The 16,729-nt window shown below is 47.5% G+C and overlaps 1 protein-coding gene across 3 annotated transcripts in view; it reads right to left on the reverse strand.

Annotated features, from left to right (window-relative positions):
* The window catches only part of DYNC2H1 (dynein cytoplasmic 2 heavy chain 1), a 3,314,293-nt gene that overhangs the window by 3,210,413 nt on the left and 87,151 nt on the right, over positions 1 to 16,729 (reverse strand). For all 3 annotated transcript variants that reach the window (XM_069639013.1, XM_069639012.1, XM_069639011.1), the window contains exon 5: positions 16,326 to 16,470. In XM_069639013.1, the coding sequence (XP_069495114.1) occupies positions 16,326 to 16,470 (145 nt within the window). The remainder of the gene's footprint in view (positions 1 to 16,325; positions 16,471 to 16,729) is intronic.

The following is a 16,729-nucleotide window of genomic DNA, read 5'->3' on the forward strand; positions in this document are numbered from 1 at the left end:
TTCCTCGCATCTGGGGTCCAGCACTTTGTTGAGGTAGTTCAGGCTTGGTCAGTCCTGCTCCAGGGGAGTCCGGAGGATCTTCCTGGAGTTTGAGTCTGACTTAAAGACACTCACTCGATTCTGGTGTTCCTCTCCATGGCAATCAGTTCCTGCAGCAGCAATTGAAGTATAGCCAGCTCTGAGAGGATTTTCAGATGAGCTAGTTTTGGGGTCGATTGGTCCCACCAACCCAAGGGGAGAAGACGTCCTTTGCAGGGTTTCTCTAGTCGAGGCAAATTTGGAGCTTCAGCACCGCAGCAGGGCTTCACCGGGTAAACCAACGGTCGAGGAGTTGCAGCAAACCATTAATTTGCAGACTAGCGGTCACTCACACAGCAGGGTGACTATCTGCCGAGGACAGCCCTCCAGCCAATCACCCTTGGGTTCATTCCTGTACTGTAACCAAGGAGACTAAGCACATGGAGTTTCGGGCACCTCCCTCGCTTCCTGCCCTGCCAGACACGCTGGAGCCAGAGGCAGGCTTCACCAGTGAATCCTGCCAAAGACAAAACGAACAAAGGGACCAAACCTGGTTTGGCGCGCAGAGTAAATCTCAAGAAGCACCTTTCCAACAAGAATTGGCAAAAAAAGAAGACTGGGGCCATTTTGACAAAATGGGCACCCATGGGTGCTTTTACTGCAGCTTCAATTTGCAGCCCGCGGTAGAAACACACAATGGTAGGAAAAAGTAAACCACTGCCACAAGCCATTCATTGTAGAAAAGGTAACATAAAATGTTACATGAGAAACTAAGTAACACCTCCAGCACCCTATTGTAAGATAGTGTGTGCTGGGTCTAGAAAGTTACAAAATGTAAGTAAAGTCAATTTCACTTCACTACTCTTGGAAACAGTTTCACCAAGAGAAGGTATTTAAACCTTTGGGAAATCTAAGAGACTTCCCTGTATCACTGCACTGAAGGTGCTGTGTGTCACAATATAAAGATGATGCCTATGGAGTTTGTTAGACTCCAAAGTAAAAAAGAAACACAGAGTCCAAATCACAGAAAAAGACATGAGAGAGTGGGAAAAAGGTCTCACTCTCTCCAGGTTAGAAATTAAAAGTCCTAAAGTTCAGCAAAAAGAGCTGGGGGTCTCTAAGGTAGAAGGGAATTAGGGAGAATTCTCAGAAATGTGCTAACAGGAGTGAGCGTGTACCGCAAAAGAAGAGCGTGCCAGTGAGCATTCCTGGCCCAGACCAGAACAGACAGGCTCCAGCCTTGTCAGTCAGCCTTTGATGTCGGGCTGCACTGCCGGCATCGCCTGTCAGTTCATAGACAGAGTAGCAGCTTGGTGGCAAGATGACCAATCATGGATGCGGGGAGGCGGCCCTCCTACTCTGCCCTCAAGGCAATGTAGGATGTGAGAGATGGTGGCAGAAATCTTACAAGGGAGCTTCGGCTCTGTGAATGAAGAGGTGTCGGTATGGCTGGGCATTGATATACTGAGCGTAGTGGCGAAGGTGTTAGCACAGAGGTTCAAGATGCTGAAAGGATGGGCACAGGCAGGCCCCAGCCCTGTCTGCCGCCCTTGTTGGTCTGCAAACACAGACTGTACTACTCGCCTTTAATCTGCTTACATCAGATTTTGACTTCATCAGTGTTTACCTAATTTCAGTGATATATCTTACTGACTTGTGTCAACCCCAGGGCTTTTTGCTGGACTTTGTGATTATTTTCCCTTATTCCTAGTTGAGGGGAATCTTTTTCCCCTCTCACCTAGTCTTTTACTCTTGGTGGGATCCTTTTTTTGCCATTTCTCGTTTGCTTGTTGTTTCTGAGGTCTTCTTCTGTCATTCTAGTTGGGAACGACCTCGTTTGAAGTTTTGTCTTCAGCAGGAATCCTTTGTATTTCCTGTGAGAGGATCCAGAGTGTCTGAGAAGACAGGAAGCAAGGGAGGAGTCCAAAACTCTGCAGCCCTTTGTCTTTCACCTTACCTGAAAGGAGCCAGGTCACACTGGGGGCTGCCTGTCGTGAGGGGAGAGCCAGACCGCCCCTTTCTTTAAACTGCAGGAATTGTTTGCAGACGTTGTGCTGTAGTTCCTGATAAAGACTCAGATTCTGGAAGCTGTTGGCAAGTCGACCACTGGAACCAAACGCAAAGAGGAAGATGAAGAAACAACGGCTGTAACTGTTATGCTCACCTGGTATCCACGGGGACGCCACCCAGCCCTGGTTGGATGATTTGCACTCACAAACTCTCTCCCGGTCCCTTGGTAAGGCCTCTGGTTAAAGATGGGTCTGCAATATAGGAGAGCTGGATTCAATACCAGATTGTCTTTATGTTTTCCCACCTCCCTTAGCCTCAACTCCTTCCTCCCCCCCCTTTGTCCCTCTCCTCACCTTAATATTGTAAAAGGTGGATTCTCCAACCTGCTCCTCGTGACAGGGGCGCATAGATGTGGGGGGCAAGCAACGACCAAGATACTTCACTGGTGGAGGCCCCCCCCTGTTGGAATCCAGGCCTGCTGCGACTCCGTAGGTTTGCTGTTTTACAGTCTTTATATGCAGTTCTTATGTTCCTCTTTGTTTGAATAATAATGTCTTGCTTCGTTTCCTTTTAGGTATGGAAAGGTATTTTGGGGTTGTCATGCAGTTTGAAGATGAGCATGGGCCGGTAGGCGAAAGCTCGGTGTGCGCGATGCGCAGCGCTGTTTCGCCTTTTAAATTGCTATCCTGTGTCTTTTCTCTCCTTGCAGGTTGCGATGTTCCTCGCCGAGCGCCATAATGTTCCAGCAATGATACTGACCAGGAGAGGACTACCCAGGTAAGAATTTTGTGGCTTTCTTCATTCGGGAGGAAACGTGAGTAAACGCTTACTAATGCTGTCTTTCTTTCTCCTCTTTCCAGGTTATGGTATTCCAGGTGAGTGGAACTGAAGTCGGCGATGAATTGAAGACAGGATACGGTTTCCCCCTCTTCCCAGGTCAGTTCCAAAGTTATACTTTTCAAGCAGGTTTAATGAGAAATTGGACCATGCCAGTAGTTATGATTCAAAAGTTAAAAAAAACTTCAGTAAGTTCAGATAAGTAAACTCACTCAGTAAATCAATCAATCCCAGAACCTAGGATAGATCTAGAGAGGGATTCTTAATCAGGCTTCCACCAACCAAAGTCAGGATTGATTTAGGACCTGGACTTATAACGTGATGAAGAACAGGATGTGGAAATTAACAGATATGTCAACTCACCCCCTGACTCCAATTTCTCCCGAGTCCACTGCTAAGGTTCTGGAATCAGTTGGGCACAGGTTCTGGAATCAGTTGGGCACACAGCATTTGGTGCTTGGTCCGGTCGAGGAAGGCCCAGGGGTTGCGGGTGCAGAGGTCAATTATGGGCACAGGATTTCGTTCCGGTCACTCGCAGTGCTGAAATCTCGGCTCAAGGTACCTTTCAGAGGAACACCCAAATGAAGAAAAGATGACTTGTTGGGAGTAGGCGACCCCAGGACACCTCTACAATACAAAGAAGATGGATTGCAACGCGAGTCACCATGATCAGGCAGGAACAAACTAAAAAGCAGGTCCGGCATGAATTCTGTTGATGCAGGAAGGCTGAAAATACAGGCGTAGGCATCTTATAGTACAAATTGAAGATCCTCCAAGTTTCAAGGATTCACGTGGAATTGTGACCGCTGCTGCGAGGTAGCTGGTCAGTCCACCGGTTGAACCATGGACACCTTCGAAGTCTAAGAAAGAAGCCCTTTCAGAATCAGGGATGGCTTCTTCCAGCGAGTGAGTTGGAGTTCACTGTAACCAGGCACCCTAACCCAAGATGTTCTCTTCTGTATATCCCCTTAGGCCATCTCTCTATGAAGAAAAGGAAAGTAAGTGAAGGTGCTGGGGAACAGTTAGACCTGGCGTCATTTAAAAATGAATTAATGTTTATAAAACCCCAGGATAATCTTTGGCTCAAGCAGACACGTTTAAGGACAGAATTCCGCTGAAGGTTATGTACTCAAGAAGAGTTAAGTGCTATGAAAAGAGAACTATCAAATACTGCTGCACAGCTATATAAGTATTCGCACTTATTTGGGTTTTTTTTTTTTTTTTTTTTGGGGGTTATGAAGACGGACCTCCTACCTTGCTAAAAAAATAAATAAAAATGTACTGTAATGGGTTAAGAGTAAGACTCAGACACAGTAACAGTTTTGGTTTAATTTAGAACTTTTATTTATCATAAAAGAAAAGGGTGCTGGAGAAGTCCTACCAGTCCCTAAACCTAAGACGGGTTTCCCTGCCTCAACACAACTAAGGAGCGTCCATATCAGGATGTTAAACAAATAAAGTGTTATATGGCCTGTGTCCAAAAACCCTAAACTGACCCTTACAGACTAAACCAAATACAATGGGTGAATGGGGGTTCCAGTACATTTCAAAACATAAATTAATTACTCACGTTAGGCAAAGAAAAGAAATAAAATTCCACCAGGAAGAGGTTTTTTTCCCCTTCCCCTATGGTTTGCCACAGATTTTTCAGTCACTATCCAAAATGAAGTATGGATGTCGTAATAGCCCACAAAAGGGGTTAGGGTTTGCTTTCTCTCTCTGCCCATCCGATTCACCTTTAATGTTCTAGTACTTTATAGGTTTCGATCTCACACTTTCTCTTTCTCTGTCTCTCAATGGTTCTGATAATATTTCATCATAGATCCGATTTGTTCAATAGGGAATACTCTTCCCTTGAGCCTCCTCAAAAGTACACAGTTCTCTAGAATCACAACATAGTTCTCTGGAATACATTAAGGGGTACGAGTCTTCCCTTTTCTGTTACACACTTTCAGACATAGGGGTTTGACCCCTGAGCTTTCTCAATCCTTCTTCCTTTCCCTGGCATACTCCAGGGAATTGTACCTTAATCCTGAAAAAGAGGCATTATCTTCCCTTTTTATCCTTTATCTTCTTACCCCTGGTTTACTCACCTGCTAGGGTATCGTCACTTTCTTGCTTGGGTGTGAGTCCCAGAGTCACCGTTTGCCTAGTTCACTATCCTGCCAGGCTTCTCCGATCTCTATCAACTTCTCTTTTATCTAGCTCACCACACTTCTCCAGTATTTGGTCAGCGACCCTTTCTTATCAACGCCACTGTCTTTATTTATGCTTTTGCTCTCAACAAGGTTTGTGTCTGCAATAGTTCCACTGCCTTTGCTTAGGCTCTTTCTCTCAGCAATGTTCATATCAGAATAATTCCACTGCCTTTGGTTGGGATCTTTCGCTCAAATTTCGTATTGGTAATAATTGCACTGCCTTTACTTTGGTGCTTTCTTTCAACAATGTTCCTATCAGTAATAATGTCGTTATCTTTACTTGGGCTCTCCCGCGTCGAACGTGGTACACTGCATTCGCCCAGAAGCAGCCCAGTAACCCGGTCACTCTCCCTGGGCTTACCGTTGGTGGTGTCTTCATCATTCCTAGTGTTTCACTGGTGTCTACGCTCAGGGTCCACTGACTGTCAGTGCGTCTTGTGAGTTGTTCGCTTTCCGCTTTGCCTTCCTAGGTGTTCGGCAGCTCTGGCGCATGTGACAGAAAAGCGGCAAACGTCTCCCGACCTTGCTCTCTCGTTCTCTCCATCTTGTTTCACCTGTGTCCTTTTTAAATGTCCCGATTTTTCTCTGCCGTTTCCAGTAACTAGAACACAGCGTTGGCTTACTGCGTCATTATTTCATCCCTCTTCCTCTTCTCAGTACCAGAAAAGGGGCGAAAAAGGTAAATCAGGTTCTGGGTTAGAAAAACCTGGGAAGTCCGTACCTACATGACAATAATCCATTTGGGAACGGTGCAAAGGCGCATAGTTGCCACTAAAACCTATGACTGAAGGGTTTTCTTTATTCAGTCTTTCTATCTCCCTGGAGCATGTCCCCTCCCACGTGGTTCTTCCACAGATGGCCACCCCCATGGTCAGAGGAACGTAGCTTCTACCTTTCCCTGGCCATATATAAGAGAGGCTTCCTTCCAAGGAATCAGTGACGAGATTGTCAGATTCGTCACATTACATTGATGGAAAACAAGCTAGAGCTTTAAGTACTCAGTGTCCCAACCCAGGTTTTTCACTGACCACCTGTTGTAACAAAGTGTTTATTGTATTCCTTGCTGGTCTTCTTACAAAAGGCAAGCTCTGTAGAACTTTATTTGTTTTTATTAGTGAATTGGTGAGACATATTTAAACCTTTTCACAACATAAAGGAAATATGACAGAAAATGAAAAACATGAAGACATACAATGAACATTTTTTATATAAAAATAATATAGATCAGATCTTATGCCATAATTTAAATATAACCACAATTCCATTCACACATGAAAGTGTTTGAAATAAACATAATCCATAAATGTACATAATAGGATCATTACATATTAAAGTCATGGTAATTACATTTGTATTTGTAGCGTGCTAAACACACTAGTTCCGAACCTATATGAGCTTGCAGCTGAATGATGCCGTTTCCTACTGTCAAGTTAGACTACAGAATGTCATCAGCATCTCCAGAATTAAATTCACCAATGTATCCTATCTAAAGTGCTTATGCTTAATAAGTACTGTAGATTCACAGGAGAAAATTAGATGTTTTAGTGTTTCTATACAGCATGGGTTGTTGTGCAATCTGCAATTTCTTTCCATCTTTGGTAGATTAATTTCCAGGTCCTATTACTTGCATTAAAACCACATTTACTAAAACTATGTTTAAAAAAAAAAGGAAAATAATTCAATTTTATACTTAAAATTGAACTTGCATTGATCACTCTAGCATAACCTTATTATTTGTCCAGTAGGATAGCTCAGTGAGTCAAGTGCTTGCTTCAGAGATCTGTGCGCAACCTGCTCTAACAGGTCACAATCCTGGTAGGGGCACCTCGACTCATCAACCTTCACACGTCAATAAAGAAATAATAGCACTCATTACAGCACCTAGAAGCATAAAAAATCCAGCATGTGAGAATTATAAATTACTCACCGTAGTGACTAAAGTACTCTTAATCCTTAGTCCCCTTTCCTCCATACTGCATGGGCGTCCCTTCCAAGGGACGGGAGACAGAAACTTTTCACCAGAAAAAAACCTTCTTCCCCTTTAAATTTAGAGGCGTGCAGAGATGCGGCCTTGGAAGCAGGCGCTGCCCTGACTCCGCCCACCGGCGCCAGACCTCAGTCCACATAGACGCATCAACAATAGATTTAACATTGGCTAGTGACACCAGTTTTATTACTGGGGAGGTTGGTGGGACGTATGGAGGAAAGGGAACTAAGTGAGCAACTTATAATTACTCTTACATCCTGTCCCCTTTCCACCATACTGCATGGGCGATTACAACTGAGTGTAGCCCCAGGGTAGAGGGGAGACCCTCCTTAAGCAGACAGGTTTCTAAGAACCGCCTGTCCGAAAGCCGCGTCCGCTCTAGAACCGGCATCCAAACAGTAGTGCTTGCAGAAAGCCGAAGGGGTGGCCCATGTGGCCGCCCTGCTTATGACTTGCCAAGGGACATGCCACTGGAAAGCGATGGCTCCTGCCTTGGCTCTGACCGCGTGGGCGAGCATGTTGGCCGGCAGTGGCCTCTGCTGTCCCTTATAAGTTTCTTTGATGGCCGAGCCCATCAACGGAGGCCTTGGAGGCCCGATACCCGGGTTTTGATCCTCCGAAGGTGACAAAAAGTGGGTCCGACTTGCGGTAGCCCTTTGTCCTGTCCAGGTAGAATTTCAGGGCACGCCTGACATCAAGGCAGTGCAGAACTCACTGTGCCTCGTCTTTGGGCACAGCAAAAAATGGCCAACAACATTTCTTCATTCAGATGGAATGGGGATGGCACCTTCGGTAGGAATGATGGGTGAGTCCGTAGGACAATCTTGTCCTTGTGAAATGTAGTGTATGGCTCTGAGGCGACCAGCGCCTGGATTTCGCCGATTCTGTGAGCCAAGGTGAGGCCGTCTAATAAGGCCGTGTTAATGGTGACCAGCCTGATGTCCGCAGATGCCATAGGTTCAAATGGTTTGTGCGCCAGGGCACCCAGGACTATGTTGAGGTCCCACATGGGGTGCAGCCTCTTGATGGGTGGGTAGAGCCTGGCGAGACCCGTCAAATGTCTCTAGACAGTTGGGTTGGAAGAGGAAAAACTCTTCTCCTCTGAGTTTCTGTATGCCCAGATGGTTGCGAGGTAAGTGCGGCAGGTGTTCTCCTGCACGCCTAAGTGGGCCAGGTGTGCTGAGAAGGAGAGCACGTCGTCCAGAGTATATGCCATGGGGTTGAATTCCTTGGAGGCTGCCCAGTAGCAGAACCTGGTCCATTTACTCTTATACTGACCCCTGGTAGCCTTGCTCCTTCCGCCCTGTATGATCTCCAGATTAGGCTGGTAGAGGCTGATGTGCCTTAGCGTCACCTGCTCAGGAACCACGCTGTGAGGGCTAGCTTCTGTGGCGCTGGGTGGATGACCCTGCCCCCCTGCTGTGCCAGAAGATGAGTTGATCCTGTCGGGAGGTGAATCGGCGGCATCTCAGAGAGGCTGATCAGCTCCGAGAACCATGGCCTGGCTGGCCACCATGGAGCGATTAGCATGATGTTGAGCTGGCGAGACTCCTTGATCTTGCAAATCACTCTGTGAATCAGCGGAGTGGGCGGGAAGGCGTAAGCGGTCATGCCTTTCCACTGAATCCGAAATGCATCGCCCAGGGAGCTGGGGCCCTGTCCCTGCCAGGAGGTGAACTGGGGGCACTTCTTCTCGAGATCCACTTGGGGACAACCCCATCTGCTGAAGATCTCCTGAGTAACGAGGTCGTTAACTGCCACCCGTAGTTGTCCGCTCCCAACCTGCTGAGCCCGTCTGCCTTCAGGTTGGATTTCCCCGGAAGGGGGACTTCCGTGAGGTAGATGTCATTTACCAGGGCCCACTCTCACATGCTGATTGCCAGTCTGCACAGTGGATGGGATCTGGTGCCTCCTTGTTTGTTGACATAGTACATGCTGGTCGAGTTGTCTGTCTGGATGAGGACAACTTTGACCCTGATAAGTGGGAGAATGCTCTGAGCGCTAGCCAGATGGTGTTCAGCTCCAACCAATTGGTGTGGAACGTGCTTGTGTCGGTTCTAGGTGCCATGGACCGAGAGATCATCCAGAATGGCTGCCCATCCCTCGACAGAGTAGTCTGTGGTGATGGTGACCTGCGGGGTGGGAGGCCGGAAGGGCTTGCCCGTCGGTAGGTTGCACCATGTGAGGTCCTTGTGGAGAGATGGAGGAACGTTGATCATCTCGGATTGAGAGCTCCGCTCCTGGTTCCATGATGGCGCGAAGTGCAGCTGTATCCACCTCATCCTGAGCCTCATGTGGGGGAGGATTAATAGGACCGCTGCCAAGAGACCCAGGAGGTGCTGGTACCGCCTGACCAAGGTCACCTCTCTGCTGAGGAAGTGAGTAATGGCCCTCTTGATGGCTGTGATCTTGTCCTCCGAAGGAAACACCCTCTCGGAGCACGTGTCCCAGATGAGGCCCAAGAATGTCAGATTCTGCATGGGTTGCAGCTGCGACTTGAGATTGAGCGAAAAGCCCAGATCATGCAGTGTGTTCATAAGAGCCTGGGAAGTGTGGTGAACTGCTTCCGGCGATGCAGCCCTGACCAGCCAGTTGTCGAGGTATGGGTAGATGTGGAGGCCATTAGTCTTGAGGAGGGCAGCCACAGTATTCATGAGTCTGGTAAAGACCCTGGGGGCCGAGTTGAGGCCAAAAGGAAGGACCTTGTATTGGAAATGGTAGCTCATGATTCTGAACCATAGGAAAGAACGATGGGGCTGCCATATCAGGACGTGTAGATACGCGTCCTTCAGATTCACGGAGCACATCCAGTCTCCCTTGCACAATGTCTCCACTATAAAAGCTGGCGTAACCATCTTGAATTTTTGTAGAGGTAAGGAGAGGTCGAGGGTGGAAAGGTCCAGCACAACTCTCCGGCCCGCCTGGTTCTTTTTCTGAATGGTGAAAATCCTGGAGTAGAAGCCCAAGCCTCGCTGGAAGGCTGGGACTTCCTCCACGGCCTGGCTCTCTACGAGCAATCAGATCTCCGCCAGAAGAGTTGCTGTCCAAACTTGAGGGAGTGGAGGGGAGGAGGGAGGAGAGGCTGGGATGGGTAGGCGGTACCCCGTGAATACTACGGAGAGGATCCAGGGGTCTGTGAAATTCTGGCACCAGAAATGTGCATGGAGAGCAAGCCTGCCCCCCACTGGAGACCCGTGGACCCGGAGGGGCATGTCATGCCTTCTTTCCCTCAGAGGCTGTTGCGGAGAAGAGGGACTGGAAAAAAAACCTTACCCCCAACACCCCTTTTGTTGCTTGCGGCGATGTGGAGTCGGCGAGCGGTCCGGCTGCCTGGACCTCTGTTCTTGGAAGCCACACAACTGTCCGTATGTATGGCCCTTGTCGGAGCGCTGCTGTGACTGGGTGTACGATTTGGGCGTGCTATTTGTTAGGATGGATAAATACATTGGCCGTTTGTGATCTATTTTTCTTTTTATCTAGCTCCATGTCGGTGGTGGTGTGGAAGAAGTCACTCCCCTCGAACAGCAGATCTAATATGCTTTCCTGGATGTCTGGGTTAAATTTAGTTGCAGAGCCAGGCTGTTCTTCTCATGTCCGTGGCGATGCAGATGGCCCGGCCACAGGTGTCAATGTGGGCCACGGTGGACTCCATGATGTCCTGTGCCACCAGCTTGGCCTCAGCCAGTCCTGTCTTCAAACGTGATAGGCTCTCCGTAGGAAGCTCTGGGAGGAAATCAGCAATTTCCAGACACAACCTCTGGTTCGCAGCTGCCAGCATGGCATCAGCGTTGGCTTGACGAAGATGTAAGGATGCGTTGGAATAGAGTTTCTTCCTGTACGCCTCCAAGATCTTCTCCACCTTGCCTAGCAGCGCAGCAGAGGAGGAGGCTGAGGGCGACTGAGGCTTGGAGTATAGTGATGCTGCAGCGATCACCGAGGAGGGTGGCTGAGGATGGGCCAATAGCAAGAGTGTATCCCCCTCCATCTGCATGTACTTGGCGTCCAGGCGTCGATTGACCGGCTGGACAGAGTGGGGCTTAAGCCAACCCTTCTTGGCCAGGGTGACTAGATCAGTCTGCAGTGGAAGTCCCATTTTAGCAGAGAGGCATCGCGGGAGGACTTCTGCGAGGACCCCTTCTGCTGGTTGCTCGACCTTCGGGTTGAGGAAGGCCCAGGTACTCAGCCAGCCCTGCAAGACGTTCATGGAAGGCCTTGGCTGAAAATGGCGTGTTGGGGGGTCCTCCTCATCGTCCGTGTCTGCCTGGGGGTCAGGAGGATACTGCACCAGTGGAGGAGTGGCGGGAGCCGGAGATTGGGGTACTGGGACCAGTGCCAGAGGCAGTGGAGGAGGCTGGTACAGAACCGCCTGAGGAACGGGTTGGGGGGCCGGAGCCGGTGGCAAAGGCTGCGCCGAGGCCAGAGGAGGAGCCCAAGTTGCTGGAAGCATTGTAGGAAGCACCTCCCTGATGGCATCCCTGAGGATCACCCCCATCCGACGAGACTTCACGAGTCTGAGGAACCTCTTAAAGAACCTGTCCTCACAGGCTGGAGGGGCGGTAGGGGATATAGACGGAGTTGCAGGCGCGTGCTGGAGGCGCTGCATACTCTGCCCATATGGACATAGCGGGAACCTGCCCTGCGCCAATGAAGGATAGGCTGTAGGCCACGTACCTGGTTGACACCAGTCCTACCTTGACACTCGTTCTTTGCCGAATTCCCATTCCTGGTGCAGCGTCGGACGGGTGCGGATGTCTGGCACGGCAGCCATCTTGCCGTGCTGCCTTCCACATTGTCAAGATTCCATGGTACATTTCTAGAGTTTCAAGGGTTCATAACCTTAAAAGACATACCATTATAATTCCAAGGTAAATTAAATAGACTTACACATTTACATTACTTAATTAAGAATTCATCATTAGCATCAGAATGTAGGTTACTTAGAGGTGTGATGTTTGGGTTATGTTTGGATTGACAATTGAACTAGTATAAATATTCCTTAATGTACATTCAGGAATCACTTGACTCCCCAAAGCAAGATGGAGAGTTTTTTCTGCAGCACTGATTGGTTTAAATAGTTATGAGGTCATTTGGAATGTTGCTCCGAGTTTCCAACTGCCTTTCATTTTAGTATCCTTTGAGACAGGTCGCAGTTTAGTTAGCTCTAGCATAGAATATATTTAAGTATATTTAATTCTAGTTTTTTAAGAAGATTTTAGAATATCCAATTACTACTAATTCTAAGCTGAAGTGAAGTTTATCCAAGAAGCTGTAGAAGTCGTACAGATGAAGCAAGCTAAGTTTTATTAATTCTACAAAGTCTAATGTCAAGGATTTTCAGTTCAAATTACTTTGAAAAAGACTGTGTGGAAATCAAATGCTAATATTTATTCTTTTTTGAGGAAAATAAGATTCAGTGTTACTATTTTGAACTTTTATTGTTACGCTTCCATTCTGCTTCTGAAAGTGTATTTCCCTGTACAACTGCGCGTTTAATATTTACTAACCAGGCGCGCGTAACTCTTTGTGTTTTACTCGCATGTTTGTTTTTTCTCGCTCGCAGTTCTTTCTGGAGCGTTATTTTTCGGTTCGAGTATTACGCCACGCGCGGCTCTGAGGTTAGAAGAAGGAACCTTACGAACTTTTAAAGCACGTGTAAGCGCTGTGACGTCGTTTCAGGAAGTGCTCGTTTGCAGGACTATAATATTGAGCATGATAAGCGTCGTGACATTTTTTAGTTCTGAAGGCATCGTTTCTAAGGACAATTGAGTAGAGAAGCGTCGTGTCGACAGACATTCGATTTTCAGGAAGTAAACGGCTAGTGGAACTCTTTTCAGCAATGCCGATCTTTTAAGGAGGTTACATTTTTTGACATCGTAATTTATTGCAAGTTCATAAAGACTAATTCAAGTAACAGACTTTCCATATGCAATAAATACGAGAATAAGTATTTTAAGAAGTTCATTTATGAAAAATATTATCACAGTAGAAGAAGAAGGAAACATTGAGTTCTGATTTCCAGACTTCAGCTCAGCTACTTACTGAATAAGCCTATCAGCAATAAAGCATAGGCTACAGGTACTACAAGGAGAGTGATAACATTTTAGTAAACTTAGCTAGAGTGGATTGATTATTAATATATACATATATATTTGTCTCCTAGATCTCACAGACACTGAGGTGTATTTCCAGCTTCAGAGAACTACAGTGCCAGCCAGTGAAGATCTGTCTTTTGTTATTTTCTCCTCTATTCCCCTTTCCCCTTGGGTTTGCCAGCTTGGTAGTTTTATCAGTTGAAGGACTGTTGGGCAGGCAGACTTAGGGGGTCTGGTGGGCCCAGCATCACTCTTGCAAGAAGATTCAAGTTTGGACCTGACACACATGCCTGTGTCGAGCTCACTGGGACAGCCTCTGGATCATGAGGCCTACCCTGCTCCTCAGGCCGACGCCTGGTAGGCCTAACACCCTCGGCCCGGGTGCCGGTAGAGCTGCGTTTAGGCGCTCCCTCAGCCATATTGCCGGTACTAGGGCATGGCCCCTCGGACATATTGCTGGTACAAGGGCATAGCCCCTCGGGTGAAGACCTGGTAGTAGGACCTTCTGGACCCTCAACACTATCACCGGGAGGATCCGAGGATCCCTCAACCCGTAGGCCAGTAGCCGGCGAGGCCTCGGTGCACGTGCTGGTAGTAGAACCTGGAAGGTCCGTCCCGCACGGGCGAGTCCTTGGGAAGGAGTCTCCCTTGCGGGGTGCAATGGAGAACAGAGGCCCTACCTTGGGCCTGGAATGATGTTTGGTGAAGTCCTTCAGGTCCTCTGGAGGCGATTTCTAGAAGAGCTCCCTCCACCTGGCTAGCCTGTTCTTCAGAGACCTCGATGACAGGGTATTGCACGCTGTACAAGCTTGCCAACCGTGGTAGTCGGCATGCGCCGGGGAGGATCGTGACGCCTGAGGACGGAGTACCTGTACGATAAAAAGACAAAAAAGACAGAAGAAGAAGTAACCGCACGTGGAATTACATGGCCGAAGCCAAACCCAGGCGCTGGTGAATTCGGCCTGTTCCTGTCGACGCAGAAAAGGGGACCGAAGTGTGGCGCCAGAGGGCAGAGTCAGGGCAGAGAAGTCCCAGGGCTGCACCCCCGCACGCCTCTGAATCTAAAGGGGAAGAAGGTTCTTTCTGGTGAAAAAAGGTTCAGTCTCCCGTCCCTTGGAAGGAATGCCCATGCAGTATGGCAGGAAGGGGACAGGACTGTTAGGGATAATTCTCATAAAAATGCTAATTCCCTTCACTTTAGAGACCCCCCCAGCAACTTTGCTGGATTTTGAGGACTGGATTTTTGTTCCTGGAAAGAGTGTGAGCCTATGTATTTTGATGTGTGTTTTACATTTGTGTTCTTGGATTATGAAGTTTTAGATAACTCCATAGGCATCATATTTTCATGTGTGTTACACAGCACCTTCAGTATAGTGACACAGGGATGTCTTTTTAGACTTCCCAATGGTTTAAATACCTTCGCTGGGATAAACTACTGTTTCCCAGAGAATGTAAAGTGAAATTAGCTTTACTAGTCTTTCCAAATTCATAGACCCAGCACACACCATCTTACAATGGAGTGCTGGAGGGGTAACATAGTATCCCTGGTGTCTAAATACTCGTAGCAGTCAAATGCTACCCTTTCCTATTGAAAAGGCTGGTGGCAGTGGTTTTACAACTACCATGATTTTTCCCAACCGCGAACACCGGTATCTAAAAAATCACAGGAGCCATGTTTTTCAAGATGGCACTTTTAAGCCTCTTTGTTTAAACAGGTCCTGGTCTTTGCTCGCCGTTTCTTTTTGGAGGTCCTTCTAGTGTTTGTCTCTGCACGCCAAACCAGGTTTGGTCCCATTGTTCTTGTGCCTTTGGTGGCTTCAGGACTGAGTGTCTGGGGTGGGCAGGAAGTGAGGCAGGTGCCCGAAACTCCCTGTGCTTGGTCTTCTAGGAGACCCAAATGCACTGTGGCGTGATTGGCTAGCTGACTGTCTGGCAAGGACAGCCACCCTGCTGGGTGAGTGACAGCTAGGCTGGAATGAAAGGGAGAAAACGGTTTTAAAGGGCAAGTCTCTTGGACTGCAAAGCAGAGTCAACCACTGGCATGAATGAACCAAAAACAAGCTGGAAGAGGACGGCTGCTGCTGCAACTCCTGGACCGCTGGTTTGCCCGGTGTAGCCCTGCTGCAGGTCCGAATTGCCAAACTCTGTTCGACAGAGAAGCTCCTTCAAGGACGGCTTCTTCCTTTGAGTTGGTGGGACCAATCAACTCGTAAGACACCTGGATACCATTCTCAAGGCTGGTTAGGATTAACCAGGGAGAGGGACACCAGTTTGAGTTTTTGAATCTACAGCTACTGGAACTGAAGTGACTCCATCTTGTTTGCTTTCTTCAATGATCCCGTGCAGTGCAGGAGTCCCCCAACGTCCTCCCTCTTGTCCCCAAGACTGAGGCTCAGGAACAGCGAGATCAGCAGGACCTGCCAGGAACCACAACTTCAGCAACATTTGTTTCTTCATAAAAAAGGTACTGTGCCAACCCGATTGAGAGAACGCCACTCTTGCGGTGAAAGTTCATGAAACTTTCCCAACTTGCAGGCCTAATCAGCTTGTGACCCGACAATTGATCCTTTTTCATCTAAACTACTTCTGAGAACTTTTGCAAAGACTTTACCGTTTGATACCAGAACTCCTCTTTCCTATCCATAACACTAGCACTTTGACTTTGGCCTGGCCTATTGACTTGAATTGAACTCCTCTGGTGAACCGAAACTATTTGCACTGTCTAGAAAGTATATGTGACCTATTCTACTTACTTTTGCCCTTTTTGCTCACTGCTAAGTAACTGAGCAGCCATTTGGCTCCTATTTCAGGGGAGCTCAAACGGTCTCAAAAGTTTACCGTTTTGTATTGAAGTGTATGGGCTTATAATATTAAGTTGTCTTCTTCTAGTGAAATGTTTCCTAAATGATTGTGTAATAGATTACTAAGTGTTTTTACCAAGAAACCTTGAGTACAAGTGTCTACTTGAACCACTGTGATTGAAAGTCCTCTGTGTAACTACTTCTACTGCTCACATTCACTCTTGAGATAAGCCTGGCTGCTCAGCTCGCTACCAAAAACTGTGTGGAACAGACTTATACCAAAGGTTGGTTTGGCTAACACCTGTAGTTCTAATTGTGTGTAGTGGTCCCAGAGGGTACGGCCTGCAATTCTGCCTAACAGGGACGTACATAACTTACTTACCTATGATGTCCAACAGATGCCGCATTCTTGGCTCAGGGTATGGATCATACTCCGTCTGTTTCCATACATCATCAACTGTTTCGCGAGTGGTCTCAACCAATTCCACCACTTCTGATAATGGAAGGCTGTCCAAACTGTTGTAATACTACAAACAAAACAAAAATGGTAAAGTTTAGGAAGTTAAGGGATCGGGAACTGAAGCACACCAATGACAAACACTCACACAACCCTGTGGACAAGGGAGGATGGCAATACATAGTCATACATTTACAGAATTATGATCATAGGCCAGTTCTGAAATCACTACTCATAAGTAATAATGGAAATGATGAAAAATGACTTTCATGGAGATTAAGGTTCTCCTAGAACTCCATATATATCCTTCACAACTAGTTGCAGGATGG

Source organism: Ambystoma mexicanum, chromosome 7q (assembly GCF_040938575.1).
Source record: "Ambystoma mexicanum isolate Mex_15411 chromosome 7q, UKY_AmexF1_1, whole genome shotgun sequence".
Classification (NCBI taxonomy): Eukaryota; Metazoa; Chordata; class Amphibia; order Caudata; family Ambystomatidae; genus Ambystoma; species Ambystoma mexicanum.